We start from the raw sequence: 16529 nt of genomic DNA on the forward strand, positions 1-16529 counted from the left end.
TTGGCCCACTCCTCCACACAGATCTTCTCTAGATCAGACAGGTTTCTAGGCTGTCGCTGAGATACACGGAGTTTCAGCTCCCTCCAAAGATTTTCTATTGGGTTTAGGTCTGGAGACTGGCTAGACCATGCCAGAACCTTGATATGCTTCTTACAGAGCCACTCCTTGGTTTTCCTGGCTATGTGCTTTGGGCCATGTTGAAAGACCGAGCCACGACCCATCTTCAATGCTCTGACTGAGGGAAATAAGTTGTTCCCCCACATCTCACAATACATGGCCGCGGTCATCCTCTCCTTAATACAATGCAGTCGTCCTGTCCCATGTGCAGAAAAATACCCCCAAACCATGATGCGACCACCCCCATCCTTCACAGTAGGGATGGTGTTCTTGGGATGGAATTCATTATTCGTCATCCTCCAAACACGGTTAGTGGAATTATGACCAAAAAGTTTCATTTTGGTCTCATCTGAGCACAACACCTTCTCCCATGACTCCTCTGTATCATCCAAATGGTCATTGGCAAACTTAAGACGGGCCTTGACATGTGCTGGTTCAAGCAAGGTAACCCTCCGTGCCATGCATGATTCCAAACCATGACGTCTTAGTCTATTACTAATAGTCACCTTGGAAACAGTGGTCCCAGCTCTTTCCAGGTCATTGACAAAGTCCTGTTGTGTAGTCCTGGGTCGATTCCTAACTTTTCTAAGGATCAATGAGACCCCACGAAGTGATATCTTGCATGGGGCTCCACTCCGATTGAGATTGACCATCATGTTTAGCTTCTTCCATTTTTTAATGATTGCTCCAACAGTGGACTTTTTTTTTCACCAAGCTGCTTGGCAATTTCTCCGTAGCCCTTTCCAGCCGTGTGGAGTTGTCCAATTTTGTCTCTGGTGTCTTTGGACAGGTCTTTGGTCTTGGCCATGTTACAAGTTTGAGTCTTACTGATTGTATGGGGTGGACAGCTGTCTTTATGCAGCTAACGACCTCACACGTGTGCATCTGATTCAGGATAATACATGGAGTGGAGGTGGACTTTTAAAGGCGGACTAACAGGTCTTTGAGGGTCATAAATCTAGCTGATAGACAGGTGTTCAAATACTTATTTGCAGCTGTATCACACAAATAAATCATTAAAAACTCATACATTGTGATTTCTGGATGTTTCTTTTCAGATTATCATGCGCCTACGATGCAAATTTCAGACCCCTCTGTGATTTCTAAGTGTGACAACTTGCAATATAGCAGGGTGTTCAAATAATTATTTTCTTCACTATATATGTCCTCTTTGTGTTTTTGTTGTGGTTTGCTAAATAGGTTGATCCCCCCCCCCATTATTTAATGCATTTCCTTCCCTTTACAACGATCCAAAGTATGAATAATTTATGGTAAAATACACACTTAATTGACCCAGAGTGCTTCCATTGAGCCATTTAAGCAGCATCACAGCAACGTTAGCCTTCGCTAAATGCACAATACGATGTGTTTGGCAAATAAAAACTCAAATAACGCCTCCGTGTCGATTTAAAATGCACGGCGTGACTTTTTGTGCCGCGACATCCATTAACCCTTTAAAAGTGTGACCTTTTTGAAGCGTCTGGCCTCTGAACTGAGAACAATTGAGCTAGTCAACCCCTAAATAACTTTCCCGCCTCATCTCTATCGCATTAAATTTTGAAGCGGCTTCCCGAGTAATAAAGTTGGAATTGATTGCGCAGCAGCCCTCCAGCCACTGAGAAGCAATAATGCATCTAGCGATAGGCGGGGCACACCCTGGACTGGTCGCCAACCAATCAGAGGGCACATTCACACTCACACCTACGGGCAGTTTTTTCTGGCACTTGGGAACGACCAAAATACCTGAGGAAACTCCATGCTAGCATGCGAAGAACATGCAAACCTCACCACAAGAAGCTCGGAGGTGAGACTTGAACTTTGTCCCTTAGAACTGCGTGCCAAAATGTGTTGAACAAAACTAATAATATCGCAAATTAAGGAGGTAAGAGAGCTGGAAGTTGGGGAAGTCATCAATGAATAAATTGTTCAGTAATAATAATAAGGGTGTTGTACATTCGTTCCCGTTTTTGTATTGTTATTTTTGGATTGTTTTTGGATTACTATGTATGCAAAGTATTTGTATTCCATCTGATGTGATTTGTTGTACTTTTCAGCTATTCCATATTCAAACACTACGTTCTACAACAAGTACAATGAGAAAATAAATGTTCTGAAATGTCGACGTCAGAGTTGTTTTGCTGTTGAATGTTGAATCTAGAAAATGATTACAAGGAAGAATATTAGGATTTGGAAATGTGTGGCTAGCCTTCGGTGATATGGGTAGTGACATATTTACTTTTATTTCTTTAGCTTCTTTAAAATATATAATTTTACTTTTTTAATGAGACAGAAAGATATTTGACCTAAGGCACTTCATATGAAGACGAACGTGATTATTGAAATAATTTAATATGTACAACCAGAAAGACAGAACAACCGTTAGCTGAGCAAGAAGGGCTTGGGTGTTTCTACACAACAACACCCCCATCTAGTGGTCACTACCCAAACATTAAAACTGATTTAAAGTTATGGTTTTACGGAAACTCAATTTAGACAATATATTAAGCATATTTTTTACTTTTAAAAGTGTTAGTGTTGTAATGTCATCCGGGGCAAGTACGAAACAGAGTGTACCAACTTACGTGCCACAAAAGCCACAAAAACGGCAAACTGGGACTACGGGGATGACATCACACGAGATACCGTCCCAAAATGGCGGACAGACTGCGTGTTAAGCAGGAAGTCCATGCATGGAGACATCCGGAATAAACGTTCTCCTTTGAGTACAAGCGTCACGTCTGATAAACTGCTCCTTTGATCATCACCGTTAATCTTTTTAAGTTTAGACACAGCACGACCCTAGAGGTTGGAGTAGACTTTTTTATAAGTTTAAAGTCGTCCAGCGGTGTCATAGCGCCGCTGGTGTAGTGGTATCATGCAAGATTCCCATTCTTGCGACCCGGGTTCGATTCCCGGGCGGCGCACGCTTTTTATCGTATGGCAACAATTCTGTCACTGATGAGAATTTTTTTAAATGAAACTTTCATCTCGAAAACGGCTCGATACAGCACGATTTCTCTTCGCAATTGGAATACGAAAAGCAAGTCCTGTACTGTAGTCGTCAGCTTTGAAGTGTGGCGTATTCTATGTAGCAAGCCATCACACATAACCGAACGTAACTGTTGAAAAAGTGAAGTTTGAACTTTCCCTTAAATCATTTACAATGCATTTGGAATCGGCGCCGCGTGTTAGTAACGAGCATCGCCTGGTAACGACGCTTCCAACCCAAACAAAGCAGGCCTAATGTCCAAGTGTCAGAACTCGACGGTCCGCCAGCCGGCGTGCAATAACGCGGAGGTTCCGTGCGGCATATGCCCGTCCTGTCTCTTCTCCAGCCCCAGACCGAGCCAGCCCACGCCGCTGCTGGACCTGTGGAAGATTACGGACGAGCCACGCCGGAGCTTCGTCGTGGGTCTGGTGGTGCGCTGCAGGAGTGTGCCGGTCCTGGAGAACATCCAGAGCTCGCTGCGCCTCACCTCGTGGAACTTGCTCAGCTACGCGCCGTCCAAGGGCAAGACGTTGCCGGAGCTCTACGCGCGGCTCAACCGCAAGACGCGGCCGTCGCTCCTGATCCGGGAGATCTGGGAGTGGTTCGACGGCAGTCCGGAATGGGTACAGACGCGCTACCTGTGCCTGCTGCTGCTGCGCTGCGACCCGGAGCTGCTGAGTATGGCCAAGCATCTCATCGGCGTGGTGGTCACCAGGCTCCAGCGACAACTGGACGGTAGTATTGTTACAAACACTTTCATGGCATAAATGAGGAGAAAATTGATCAAAAACGGAAGCCACGACCAGGTTTGGCCCATGTTAACATCTGAAATATTGTTAGAGTCGGGCCAAGTTTGAATACAATCTTTGCAGTCAATTTCTTGCAACACGGGGAGAAATTGTACCGAGAAAGTGCACAGAATGCAGCACACAAGGTATTTCAATTAGCAAGGCAGCTGCGATCACGGCTAAACAATTTTGGGCCCGTGCTGATGTGTCAAGTACCAATGCAGGAAGTTTATTTCTGGCAAGAAACTGTACAAAGTAGACAGACTATTGTAAATTAGTATAGAAAACAAAATCTTGGATTTTTTTTCCAGTGAAGCGTTACAGTGGTAAACAACCAGCCACCGAGGACGACTCCGCAGAAGATGCGGTTGCTTCACTCCTTCCAGTCCCTCCCTCCAGGTCTTCATTCGGACCCAGCAGACCCCGAGACTTCATCGGCGGACTTCCTGCTGAACTCTCAAAGAGGATTCTGGGTAAGTTGCTGTTTACAAACACCCCTTAAAGCTGGGGTGTCAAACTCATTTTTGTCACGGGCCACATTGAAGTTCCGGTTTCCCCTCAGAGGGCCGTTATGACTGTGAAACCATAAAAATCTTTTTTCGACTCATCATATTGACACATGAAATTTATGAATCACTTTTGGAATCAGAACTCAAGAGTAATGGGTTTTTCAACTCTTGTTGATGTTTGATAACGTGGAAAAGCTTGCAATTATTTTTAAGATTTATGATGTGACAATTTGAAATGGAGGCACTGATGGTGCGGGCAGCGTGGGATCGATTCCCGTTCAGTGATGGTGTTGACTTTGACTTACTGGTGACCAGTTCAGAGTATAGTCTGCCTTTCACCTGAAGCTAGCTGGGATATGCTCCAGGTTTCCCACAACTGTTGTGAGGATAATCGGCTTGGCTCATGTCATGACAATTTGAAATTTTGGTACCATTTTTAACAAGGATCACAGAAGTTGACATACATGATTTGCCTTCGCGGGCCACATAAAATCATGTGGCGAGCCGGATCTGGCCCCCAGGCCTTGAGTTTGACACCTGTTCCCTAAAGGGTCCCATGTACTGGTACTTCAACCAGCAAGGGTGGCAGTAATTGCATCGAGTAGACGGTTGCAATGCAGCATGCACGGACTCCTTGCTAATACCGCAGCTGCTGTTGTACACTGAACTGCCTTGCGATCAAAAACGCGCCGCGTCACCAAGTGTGTTAAAATGAAACGTAATTATAGTCAAATATTAACAGAATTATTTGTTTTTGTTTTTTCCTGGTCAGGTCACATCTTTGTTTGGTTAGAGGTTGCTCGGTGAAGTTCACAAAGAATTTAAACGGTCACTTGTTCCCGAAGTTGACGATCATCTGTTGCTAGGCTAAGTTCAATTTGCTTAGACACTTGACGCGAGAGTTCACAGACCAGAATCCTAGATTGATCCTATCCTAGACTGATCATAGGTTTGAATGTGAATAGTTTTTTGTATAGATCCCCCCCACAATTCAGGTTGGATTATATGTTGATGTTGTGTGTGGAGTCAGGGCTGCTTGACGAGGGGACGCTGAAGCGTTGCATGAAGGTGTGCAAGCACTGGAGGCACCTGGCAGGAGAGACCATGGAGGAGATGCGCTTCAGGAGGCTCTACCAGGAGCAGGTGGAGGCGATGATGAAGGTGGGTGGTGGATGTAGCGGCTATGGCGGATTTTTATGGCCGCGCACGTTGTTATTGTGCTGACCCGTTTTGTTAGCGTTACAAAGGCGTTCATATGGTGAGTCCTTCCTACGCCAGGATGGTGGACGTCGCGGTGCCGGCCAAGCGCCACGAAAGCGGGGAAGTGAAGTCGACACATGTAAGGCGATGAAAACGTAACGTTGGAGTAGTTTGGACTTTGAATTTACTAGCGTACGTGTTGACATGGCCTTAGTATATTTAGCTAGCAAGTTAGCATGCTAACCCTTAGTTTGTTAATGTTAATTTGGGTTCATCAGTTAGCATGATCATCACAAAATGCTCTATGCCACGGTACATGGGTTGTTTTTGTTATCATTTACGTACACTAGTTAGTTAACCACCACGATTACACAAATACTGCACTTTGTATGTTTGTTAATTAGCATAACTTTCTCAAAACCATCCTTAAGTACTTTCAAAAAACTACGCTTAGTTGGTGTGTGTTGGTTAGCTAGTTAGCATGATGAGAGCAAAGCTAAACTTGGTTAGAACATTAGTTAATTGACCGTTGATAATAGTAGTTTTCATTTGGAGGTAAATGTAAACACATGTTAAGACATGAAAGTTTTTTTTGTTTTTGTTTTTTTTCCCCCCCAGCTCTGGCCCTTTGAAGCAGCCTATGCCAACATCAGAACCAGGACAGTGCGGATGGAGGAACGCAACATTTACTGCGGTGCATATTTTACCTCCGTGCTGATTGATGAGTAAGTGGAAATAGTTAAGAAAATATGTACAGTACAACCTCAATTCTCGACCACAATTCGTTCCAGAAGGTAGTTCGAGAACCGATTTGTTCAAAAACTGAATCGATATGTCCTACGTCTGCGCACAGAAGGCTGCGTTATCCACAATAACGCTGTTATTTCCGGGTTTTGTCGGAGGCGTCAAGTACCGATTTTTGTACGAAAACAGAAGAAACAAAATCTCAAAATTTTCGTTCGAAAACCAATTTGTTTGAGAATCGAGTCTTCACTGTAGTTTATTTTGATATTAATCAAATTTTGGTGTTATTTTTTATTGATTTAATTACAAGTCATCAATGAAAATTTTAATTACTTATAAAGTAAGAATATAATTATTATTAACAATTTTTTTATTTGATTATTTAGTCAATTTAATCATAGTTGATTAGTCATTTATTTTATAACACCATTTTTAATTATTAAATATATATACAGGCGACCCCCGCCACAAATAATTAGTGCCGTCATAAAAAGTTTTAAAATTGCCTTTAAGTGCCAGAGGATGGGAGAAAACGCTATTTTAAAATTAGACCTGAATGAAGATGTTTCCCTCACTCCAACATAGTTCCCTGGGCCAAAGATGCATCATGTTGGCATCAAAGCAGTGTTTTAATATGAGACATGGCTTTGGCTAAAATATGAAAACAGCAAATAGGTGAGTTTTTCAGCAAATAATGGAGAGTAGGTTCCGTCCCGAAATCCTTGAATAGGTGACTTTCACTCCTCTGTTTATTTTACAAAAATCTTTTATTCTTTCATTTGCAATAACTCAATAAACCAGTTTTTCAATGAGAAAACATAAAAATGAATACAAAAATAAATTATTTGACCCTTGATCATGTACTGTAAATGCTCAGTGGAGGAATGAACAATTTGAGTCCGACGTGGCCCATGGCCCATACTTTCCCCGGCCGACCCGACATTTATTCAGCCCACCTCGCAATGTAACGGTGGTATGTTGACTTTTTCAGCGAAGACCCCCATCGGGTAGTGGACTACAAGGGCGGGCCCCTGCTGAGCACCGCGTCCAAGGATCGCGCCGTGCGCCTGTTGTACGTGGCGACCGCGGCCAAACACGTGGCGCTGATGAAGGGCCACGTGGGGAGCATCCGTGTTGTCCTGCTCTGCCCCGAGCGCCATCTCGTCATCACGGCCAGCTGCGACTCCAGCATCAGGTGGGTGGGACTGCGTGTGTGCATCACCTACCTTGATCGTTTTGTGGTAAATGTCATCCACCAGGCAGCATGGTGCGGCAAAGGGTTAGCCTTGGCCTCACAGTTCTGAGGATCGGTGTTCGAATGCGGCTGTATGTCTCTATGTTACCTGTGATTGACTGACAACCAGTTCTAGGTGTATCCCGCCTCCTGCCCGATGACAGCAGGGACAGGCTCTGGCACTCCTATGACCCCTTGTGGGGATAAGCGGCTCGGAAAACGTGTGGATGGATGTCACCCACCATTTTCTTGCAGGTGTTGGAGTGTGAGGACAGACCAGTGCGTGTTGGTGCTGTATGGCCACTCCAGCATGATCAACTGCCTGGACATTCACGCCGACAGACTTGTGTCCGGCGCCAAAGATTGCACAGCTAAAGGTAAATTCAAACTGACTATAGCTAAGATCACCTTCAAGGATTTGGCACAGATTTTGGTCAGAAGGTTGTGTGTTTGAATCACATTGGCGTCACAGAAGGAACCTACTTGTTTGGGTTGAAGCATTTGGTCATTGGACAAGGACTTGCATACCAGACACATCCAAACATGCGTTGCTGGACTGGCTAGCATGTCTGACTTTGAAATCATGGTGGGGTGACCAAGTGTCTTTTAATTGGGGTTGTTTTTGTTATCCGACAAGGAATATTAAGTAATTGGTGTGCCTCAATGTTTGTGCTCACGCTGCCAGTGTGGAGTCTGCAGACCGAAAAGCACCTGGAGGACTTCAACTTCAAGCACCGCAGTTCTGTGCGCTGCGTCAAGATCAACGCCACCACTGTGTTCAGTAGCTGCGACAGAGGAGTCGTCAAACTGTGGGACGCCGAAAATGCGTCGCTGGTCAGGGTGAGAGTCTCACGACTCGCCCAACTCTGCGCCGAGAGCTCCGTGCTGATTTACGCTGGGGGCTAGGTGATCGACGCCCACGGCAGTGCCGTGCGATCCATGTTTGTGGACGAGTGGCACCTTCTGACAGCCGACACCAACGGTCAGGTGATGGCCTGGAGCAGCAGATGCGAAACCAAAGGATGCCTCATGACCTTCAGTCATCCAAAGTAAGTGCTCAGTAGACAGAAATCAATTAAATTAAGGTTGTAAGACAATGTTGGGATTTCAAGTTAGGATTTCAAAATAAGATTAATGTTTCAAAACATGGTTCTGGTGTCAAGTTAGGATTTTAGCCACCGTTACTTTTGGTGTTGGGTTTCAATCTAGAGTTAAACTAGGAACTTTGGGCTACTGAATGGGGTTAGTGTTTCGAATTGGGGTTGCAATGTAGGGTACACTTTGAATTGAATTAGTCAAGACAGCATTTAGGGCAAGGGCGTCAAACTCATTTTTGTCGCGGGCGACTTTGTAGTTCAGGTTTCCCTCAGAGGGCCGTTATGACTGAAACCATCAAAATCTTTAACCGCCTCATCATATTTACACATGAAATTTCTGGACTAGTTTTGGAATCAGAAATAGAGGGGAATTGGTTTTTCAAATATTGCTGATGTATGGCGACACAAAACCGCTTGCAACATATCATCGTTATTATTTATGATGTGATTATTTGAAATTTTGGTACAGATTTCAACAAAAACATCATGGAAGTTGATACACATGATTTGCCTTCGCGGGCCACATAAAGTCTTGTGGTGGGCCGGATCTGGCCCCTGGGCCTTGAGTTTGGCACCTAGGACTTAGGGTTTCAAAATAGGGTCTCAAATTAGATTTTGAGCCCTGGGTTAGGTATTTAAATTAGTTTCTCAAGATATGGTTAGGCATTCAATTTAGGGTTTCAAAGTACGGTTTCAAGACAGTTCAAAAGATGTAATCGGCATTCTGACTATGTATTGAATAATTGATTGACGCACCCTGCAGGGAGGTCAAGTCTCTGACGCTGGCTTACCTTCGAGTGGTCACTGGCTGCGTGGACGGAAAGATCCGCATCTTCAACTTCCTGACAGGAGACTGTTTAAGGACCATCCTGGTGGAGGCGGAGACCACAGGTCGCATGCTGTCGCTGCACTTCTGCGAGAACAAGTTAGCCTAACTCACTGTTTGATACCCGTACATGCTTTCTTTTGAGAACTCCCACGTCTGCTTCCTCCTCTCCAGCATTCTAGTCAACGCCACGTCCTGCGTGAAGCTCTACCAGTTTGCCAAAGTCTTCTGGGATTACGACGAGCCGGCAGATAAGGCGAGCAACGTTGCGGACGGCGGCAAGGCATCCAAACGGGAGCCTCCCTCCAAATCTGCAAGGGCGAATCGTATGACAGTGGAACAAGGTGAGTAATGCTTCAAATAAACGATTCTATGTTTCTGATGATAGAGCAGTGTCATGAGGAAGGCTTGGCCACTGCCAAGAGGGGTGTGGCCACGCCACTGCTCTAGGTGGTGACACATGTCACCGCTCACAGCTGTTTCACATTGGGACTGTATTAGACAGGCATTCAAGTTGCAGTTTTTGTCACTGGCATTTGCCAATTTGTTGCCTTGAATAAGTGAGTTGCGTTCACTACCAGCAGGAATCTCCACCACCGAGAGAAAGTGTAGTGTGAGCTATCCTCGTCAGCGATTCTGTGCCACCATAATTTAGTCCCATCTTAATTCATGTTTCCAAGTTTGCCTCCTAGTCATCAGACCTTGCTGCAGGTCTTTTGGATCCTGCCGAGCCTAGCGTTGTTGTGGCTCTGCCTTCTCGGACTGCTTACTGTATGACCTCAGCTTTAAATAAAACTACGCCTAACATCATGCCCTCATCTCGGAGTCCTGCATTTGAGTCCAGCCCCGTACCGGAGGTTCGTGACAAGCAACTGTGATATTTAGGAGCCGCTGTACTTTTTTGTGGAGTGGATTCTACTGTTCCATTTTTTTCAAAATTATTGAGCACATTATTTCATTACATTATTTAATATTTCTCTTGGGTTTTTTTTTTGTCCTTCACAATTATTTTTTTGTTTATGATGATGGCGGCACGGTGGATCAGTTGGTAAGGCATTGGCCTCACAGTTCTGAGGACCCGGGTTCAATCCCGGCCCCGCCTGTGTGGAGTTTGCATGCTCTCCCTGCGTGGGTTTTCTCCGGGCACTCCGGTTTCCTCCCACATCCCAAAAACGTGACATTAATTGGACACCCTAAATTGCCCCTAGGTGTGATTGTGTGTGCGGCTGTTTGTTTCTATGTGCCCTGCGATTGGCTGGCGACCAGTTCAGGGTGTACCCCGCCTCCCGCCCGTTGACAGCTGGGATAGGTTGCAGCACTCCCCGCAGGGTGTACCCCGCCTCGTGCCCGTTGACAGCTGGGATAGGTTGCAGCCCTCCCCGCGACACTCGTGAGGATAAGTGGCAAAGAAAATGGATGGATGTTGATGATGATGAAATAGATGTGATCTTGACAAAATGCTGCACCGGCCTGAAGACCTTACGTACTCCAGTCTGTCTACCCTGTACAATCTTTCCCAATTTTTAATTCACCCAACAATTAATCATTTAACATTAATTGTATTTATTCTTTAATAATTCACTCAGCATTGGACATTGATTGATCAACATTTGTATGTTTGTAATCTAAAGTCGGCGGTCATGTTCAGTAGCCGCAGTGCAAATTTGAAGACCTGGTAGACTGCATTCTATCTGCTCTGTACAATTTCTCTTATTTGTTATGTAATTGTTATTTAACAACTGCATACTTGTGATCGCGTGACGGCTGTGATTTTTTGAGAAGCTGCGCGGCTAGTCCGAAGTCCTTGTAATATATTATCCCTGCACGGTCTCATAATTTTTTTTTGTTTCCTCGTAGTTGCACAGCACTGGAAAAGCCTCCTTCACCCTTTGACGCCTGACGCAGGCCAGCGAACGCGGCGCGTGGACAAGCTCAGCAGCCCGCACTCGGAGAAAAACCTGCTACACTGCCACCGCCGCAGGCCCTTGACATCTGTCCAGAACCCGCAGCGGCCTGGCAATCAAAGTTTGACTACCAGACTCCCCCATCTGCAGCGAGACCATCCTAGTGGCAGGAATACAATGTGAAGGTTTGTTGTATAATTACAAGTAAATTGTACTGTATACTATAAATACAGCAGTTGGGTCTCTGTAGAGCTTACTCACCTATCAAGTACAAAATTAAATTATACAACCAAGTAAATCTTTCCTCACGTGCCGATTTTCTGAAAATGTCTCTGAGCGTGCTGTTCTGCACCTCTGCCCCACGAAACAGGAGGTCCAATCAATGTAATAACCAGCCCATTAAAACACAATAACGTGACATTTGATAATTTCACAGCCTAACAGCGTGAAATAGCATCTCCGTTTCGCAACGGATCACAACTCCGTCAAAGGACAAACGTGCGGAGCTTTCGTGACCTGTAAGTAATTAGTTTTGTCAGCCCAAACAGGCTATTACTATTTAAATTGGGGGTGGGGGAAATCAATGGTCAGTCAGTGGATAGAAGATCAATAATGCCCTCAAAAGAACAAAGCCCTGGAATATTTGCGGAATACCTAAAACCTGATTCTGAGCATTCACATGCTCAGTCAAGTACCACTAGATAGCAGCATTGTACCACATAATGCTAGCTGGACTGCTCTCCTGGCTAGTGTTAGAGCGTCAATGCATCCCTTGTTTGTTGTTTGTTAGTTATTTATTTCCCACTGCCCATTTTTGATTATTTTCTATTTATGCAAATTTACCCGGAATGTCCTTGCCTACTTTTGCGTGCATTCGAAGTAGAAAGGCCGGAATTCCCAAATCCTTTATAATCATTTGTCCCGGCCACCGAGCACCTGTCGTTTGAACCGAGAAGCTGTCAGTCGTTCCTCACAAGTCATTCCCAAAAGCATCTTTTGAAGAGCTTCTGTGGCTTCTGGTGGAAGATGAAGTGAAGTCATCATCAGAGGAACGGGCCGACCTCTTGTCCCCCCCCTCCACCCTCCCGCCACGCTGCCCTCTTGGCCTGTTGCCTCCAGGGCATCATTAGGCTCGAGGATCAGGGGTGGAAGACCCCCACACCCCCTTTGCTTTGACACCATCGGAACAGCTGGGAACAACAAAGAAGTAGGTATAAGGGCTCTTGTCCATGGATAATAAGTGCAAAATCCCAGTAAGAAAAGAAGGCTCTGGTTTTATGTATGCATGAGGCAAAAGTTTGACAGAATTGACAGGTAAGGTCTCAAGGGTCTTAAGGGTCATCGGATCAAAAAAGAATCTTGCACACACCCTCTGTGGATTCCCGTCTCCAAACGCATCAGGCATTTGCATAACAGTTCATTTGTCAAATTAATACTCCCCCATTTTTGGTCACGCTGTGTCAGATGCAAGCTTTGACCAATAAATACTCTAAAATTCAGCTCACATTTGAAGGTTTGATTTGCCGTTGTCGGGGTCAGTGGGACGCAAAGGATCTTGGGATGTGGTTGGCCGCCAATGAGAAAAGCCGCCGCTTGGAGGTTTTGTTTGTAGGCGAGTGTCTGCAGGGCACAGGTAAAGGTGACATTTGAAGGCAATATCAAGGGTGCATTTCAAGGCTAAATGTATTGCCAGCATTTGAGATTGGACAGTCGGGATGCATCTTGCGAAAAGTTGGAAAACATTTCAAAGGGATGCATTTGTACGGAGCATTTGAAGGTTACACAGTGAAGAAAATAAGTATTTGAACAACCTGGTATATTGCAAGTTCTCCTACTTAAATCATGGAGGGGTCTGAAATTTTCATCGTAGGTGCATATCCACTGTGAGAGAGATAATCTAAAAAGAAAAATCCAGAAATCACAATGTATGATTTTTTTGTAACGATTTATTTGAGTGATACAACTGCAAATAAGTATTCGAACATCCATCTATTAGCTAAAATTCTGACCCGCAAAGACCTGTTAGTCCGCCTTTAAAAGTCTACCTCCACTCCATGTATTATCCTGAATCAGATGCGCCTGTGAGAGGTCATTAGCTGCATAAAGACACCTGTCCACCCCATACAATCAGTAAGACTCAAACTTGTAACATGACCAAGACCAAAGAGCTGTCCAACGACACCAGTGACAAAATTGTACAACTCCACACGGCTGGAAAGGGCTACGGAGAAATTGCCAAGCAGCTTGGTGGGGAAAAAAAGGTCCACTGTTGAAGCAATCATTAGAAAATGGAAGAAGCTAAACATGACGGTCAATCTCAATCGGAGTGGAGCCCCGTGCAAGATATCACCTCGTGGGGTCTCAATGATCCTTAGAAAGGTGAGGAATCAGTCCAGGACTACACGACAGGACTTGGTCAATGACCTGAAAAGAGCTGGGACCACCGTTTCCAAGGTGACTGTTGGTAATACACTAAGACGTCATGGTTTGAAATCATGTATGGCACAGAAGGTTCCCCCGATTAAACCAGCACATGTCAAGGCCCATCTTAAGTCTTCCAATGACCATTTGGATGATACAGAGGAGACATGGGAGAAAGTTTTGTGGTCAAATGAGACCAAAATGGAAGTTTTTGGTCATCATTCCAGTAACCGTGTTTTGAGGAAGACGAATGATGAGTTCCATCCCAAGAACACCATCCCTCCTGTGAAGCACGGGGTGGTAGCATCATGCTTTGGGGGTGTTTTTCTGCACATGGGGCAGGACGACTGCATTGTATTAAGGAGAGGATGACCGCCGCCATGTATTGTGAGATGTGGGGGAACAACTTCTTTCCCTCAGTCAGAGCATTGAAGATGGGTTGTGAGTGGGTCTTTCAACATGACAATGACCCGAAGCACACAGCCAGGAAAACCAAGGAGTGGCTCCAGATCATATCAAGGTTCTGGTGTGGCCTAGCCAGTCTCCAGACCTCAACCCAATAGAAAATCTTTGGAGGGAGCTGTGTTTCTCAGCGACAGCCCAGAAACCTTTCTGATCTAGAGAAGATCTTTATGGTGGAGTGGGCCAAAATCCCTCCTGCAGTGTGTGCAAACCTGGTGAACAACTACAGGAAATGTTTGACCTCTAATTGCAAAGAAAGGCTACTGTACCAAATATTAACATTGGTTTTCTCAGGTGTTCAAATACCTATTTGCAGCTGTATCACACAAATAAATCATTTAAAAATATCCTACATTGTAATTTCTGGATTTTTCTTTTTAGATTATCTCTCTCACTGTGGACATGCGCCTACGATGACAATTGAAAAACACCTCCATGATTTCTCAGTGGGAGAACTTGCAATAGAGCAGGGTTTTCAAATACTCATTTTCTTCACTGTAAGTAACATTTCAAGGCAGAATTTTGGGGCCCGTTTGAGGATCGTAACTTGTCAAAAAATGGAAAACGAAAACACTTTAGACTGTGACACAATCACACTGAAAGTTATCTGCTACAAGTGTACTTTTAGCATTGTCCACCAGGGGTCCAGCTTTCGCTACATATTGACCTATGCATGCCTGAAAGCCATTACTGTATTACTTAGTGTGATAGACCCATTTGCATTTTCGACAGATCGACTGAAACATAACCATGTAATCGGTCTGAATGTCATCACTATATGCTTTTTATTCTTCTGAAGGCAACCCCGAAAAAAGTGGACAGTTGTTTAACAACAGTCCCACGTGAAAGGGTCCATTATGGCGGCGTCGAGGACTCGCGGGGTCGTTGGCCAACAGCTCCAGACGCATGGCGACCAGCGTTAAGTAGTCATAATTTCACTATTTTCTCACGCGTAAATGCGGAGACGTGCGAGTCAAAGGGCAGCTGCGTAAAACTTCCCCCCGTGAGGAGGTCACTTGGCACAGTTGAGCGGAGGCCGCTGTGGAACAAGAAGGCGATTCATGGAGGGTGAGAAGGACTTCCTGAAGCCATGGGGACATTTCGTGTGTCACCTCTTTGAGCGGCACTTCTTAGTGACGGCACACCGGCTCCATCGGTGGAGTTTTCGATGGGGTATTAGCGGCAGTGCTAATTCTAATGGACAGTCAACGAGTGGTTAAGTCATTGTCGATATCATCAGCTCCAAGTCAAATGTATTCAATTCCCCATGATACCAAAAAAGCTTTGAAAGTCCCCCCCCACCACCATCATTAACTTGCATCAATTGCCTCAGAAATGTTCGGAAAAGAGAGAAATATCAAGTGATAATAATGTGAAATTCTCTTGGAGGGGAACAAAAAACTTTGCCACAGCATGTGAAAACAATCCCTACAGTCCCTGTGAAGTGAAAATAATAATTTCAAAAAATGGCTTGTAAATTTGACACACCACATAGAAGGGTCTTGCGAGACACCCTGCCAAATTTGAATGATTAAGGAGAAGAAAAACTGTAAAATGAAGCTTGAAAATCGTGAAAAATGAAGCCTTGCTTCCTGCTCTCGGACGCTGTGGGCTTGTCAGCTGAATACGCTGAAAATGTGCCCAGCTCAACTGTCAGTCAAATAAACTATATTTCTTATGCCTACACATCCCTATGTCTATGCCCCGAAAGTATACCTGCTTGGAATATTATCTCCCACCTAGCTGTTGCCGGGGGGGGCTCCTTTTGGCTGACGGACGGAGTACTATCTGCTAGTTTTATCGACAATGTTTAACCTTTCAACACATTACATTAGCCTGTATTACAAGTGCAAGGTGACTTCAGCAAAACATTTGTGGCTTTGAAGCCTTTTGACTTTTAACAAGTGCATGGAAAATCTGACTGTTGGGTAGGTTTGGAGCTGGTAACCTGGCCCAATTAAACTAGCCTTTAGTCCGAGTTTTATGCTAAGCTAATTAAAGATGCTCCTGTCACCTGAACAATAACTGGACGAGATGTAATATTTTAGCGTGAGTTGAACTCCCTTGGCCTTAAAGTTGGTTTGATTCCAAGTTTTTGTATTTTTCAACATCCCCACCCACAACCCCACTGATGACAAGCCAAAACTGAAAACAACACAGCAAAAAAACATTCAGGGTAAGATTAAATACTGTATTGTTTAAGTTACTCCTTTGTACACTTGGGTGGAAGTAACAAAT

The 16529-nt window shown here is 44.7% G+C and overlaps 1 protein-coding gene and 1 non-coding gene across 5 annotated transcripts; both read left to right on the forward strand.

Moving 5' to 3' along the window:
* The first annotated feature begins 2849 nt into the window (after positions 1 to 2849).
* On the forward strand, positions 2850 to 15109 carry fbxw10 (F-box and WD repeat domain containing 10). Of its 4 annotated transcripts, XM_061810072.1 has the most exons (13): positions 2850 to 3841; positions 4206 to 4367; positions 5434 to 5564; positions 5641 to 5742; positions 6222 to 6328; positions 7339 to 7542; positions 7837 to 7958; positions 8267 to 8421; positions 8488 to 8630; positions 9442 to 9603; positions 9679 to 9848; positions 11362 to 11593; positions 15091 to 15109. In XM_061810072.1, the coding sequence occupies exons 1-12, from the start codon at positions 3361 to 3363 to the stop codon at positions 11589 to 11591; spliced, it is 2169 nt and encodes a 722-aa protein (XP_061666056.1). In that variant the 5' UTR covers positions 2850 to 3360; the 3' UTR covers positions 11592 to 11593; positions 15091 to 15109. The 4 variants fall into 4 exon arrangements, with proteins under 4 accessions (XP_061666056.1, XP_061666055.1, XP_061666057.1 ...); XM_061810071.1 differs by lacking the exon at positions 15091 to 15109 and having other exon boundaries at positions 11362 to 11712; XM_061810073.1 differs by lacking the exons at positions 5641 to 5742; positions 15091 to 15109 and having other exon boundaries at positions 11362 to 11713.
* Positions 2971 to 3041, forward strand: trnag-ccc (transfer RNA glycine (anticodon CCC)). The gene has a single exon. It is a non-coding gene; the product is annotated as a tRNA-Gly (tRNA).
* Positions 15110 to 16529: the final 1420 nt, after the last annotated feature.

Source organism: Syngnathoides biaculeatus, chromosome 22 (assembly GCF_019802595.1).
Source record: "Syngnathoides biaculeatus isolate LvHL_M chromosome 22, ASM1980259v1, whole genome shotgun sequence".
NCBI classification, from domain to species: Eukaryota; Metazoa; Chordata; class Actinopteri; order Syngnathiformes; family Syngnathidae; genus Syngnathoides; species Syngnathoides biaculeatus.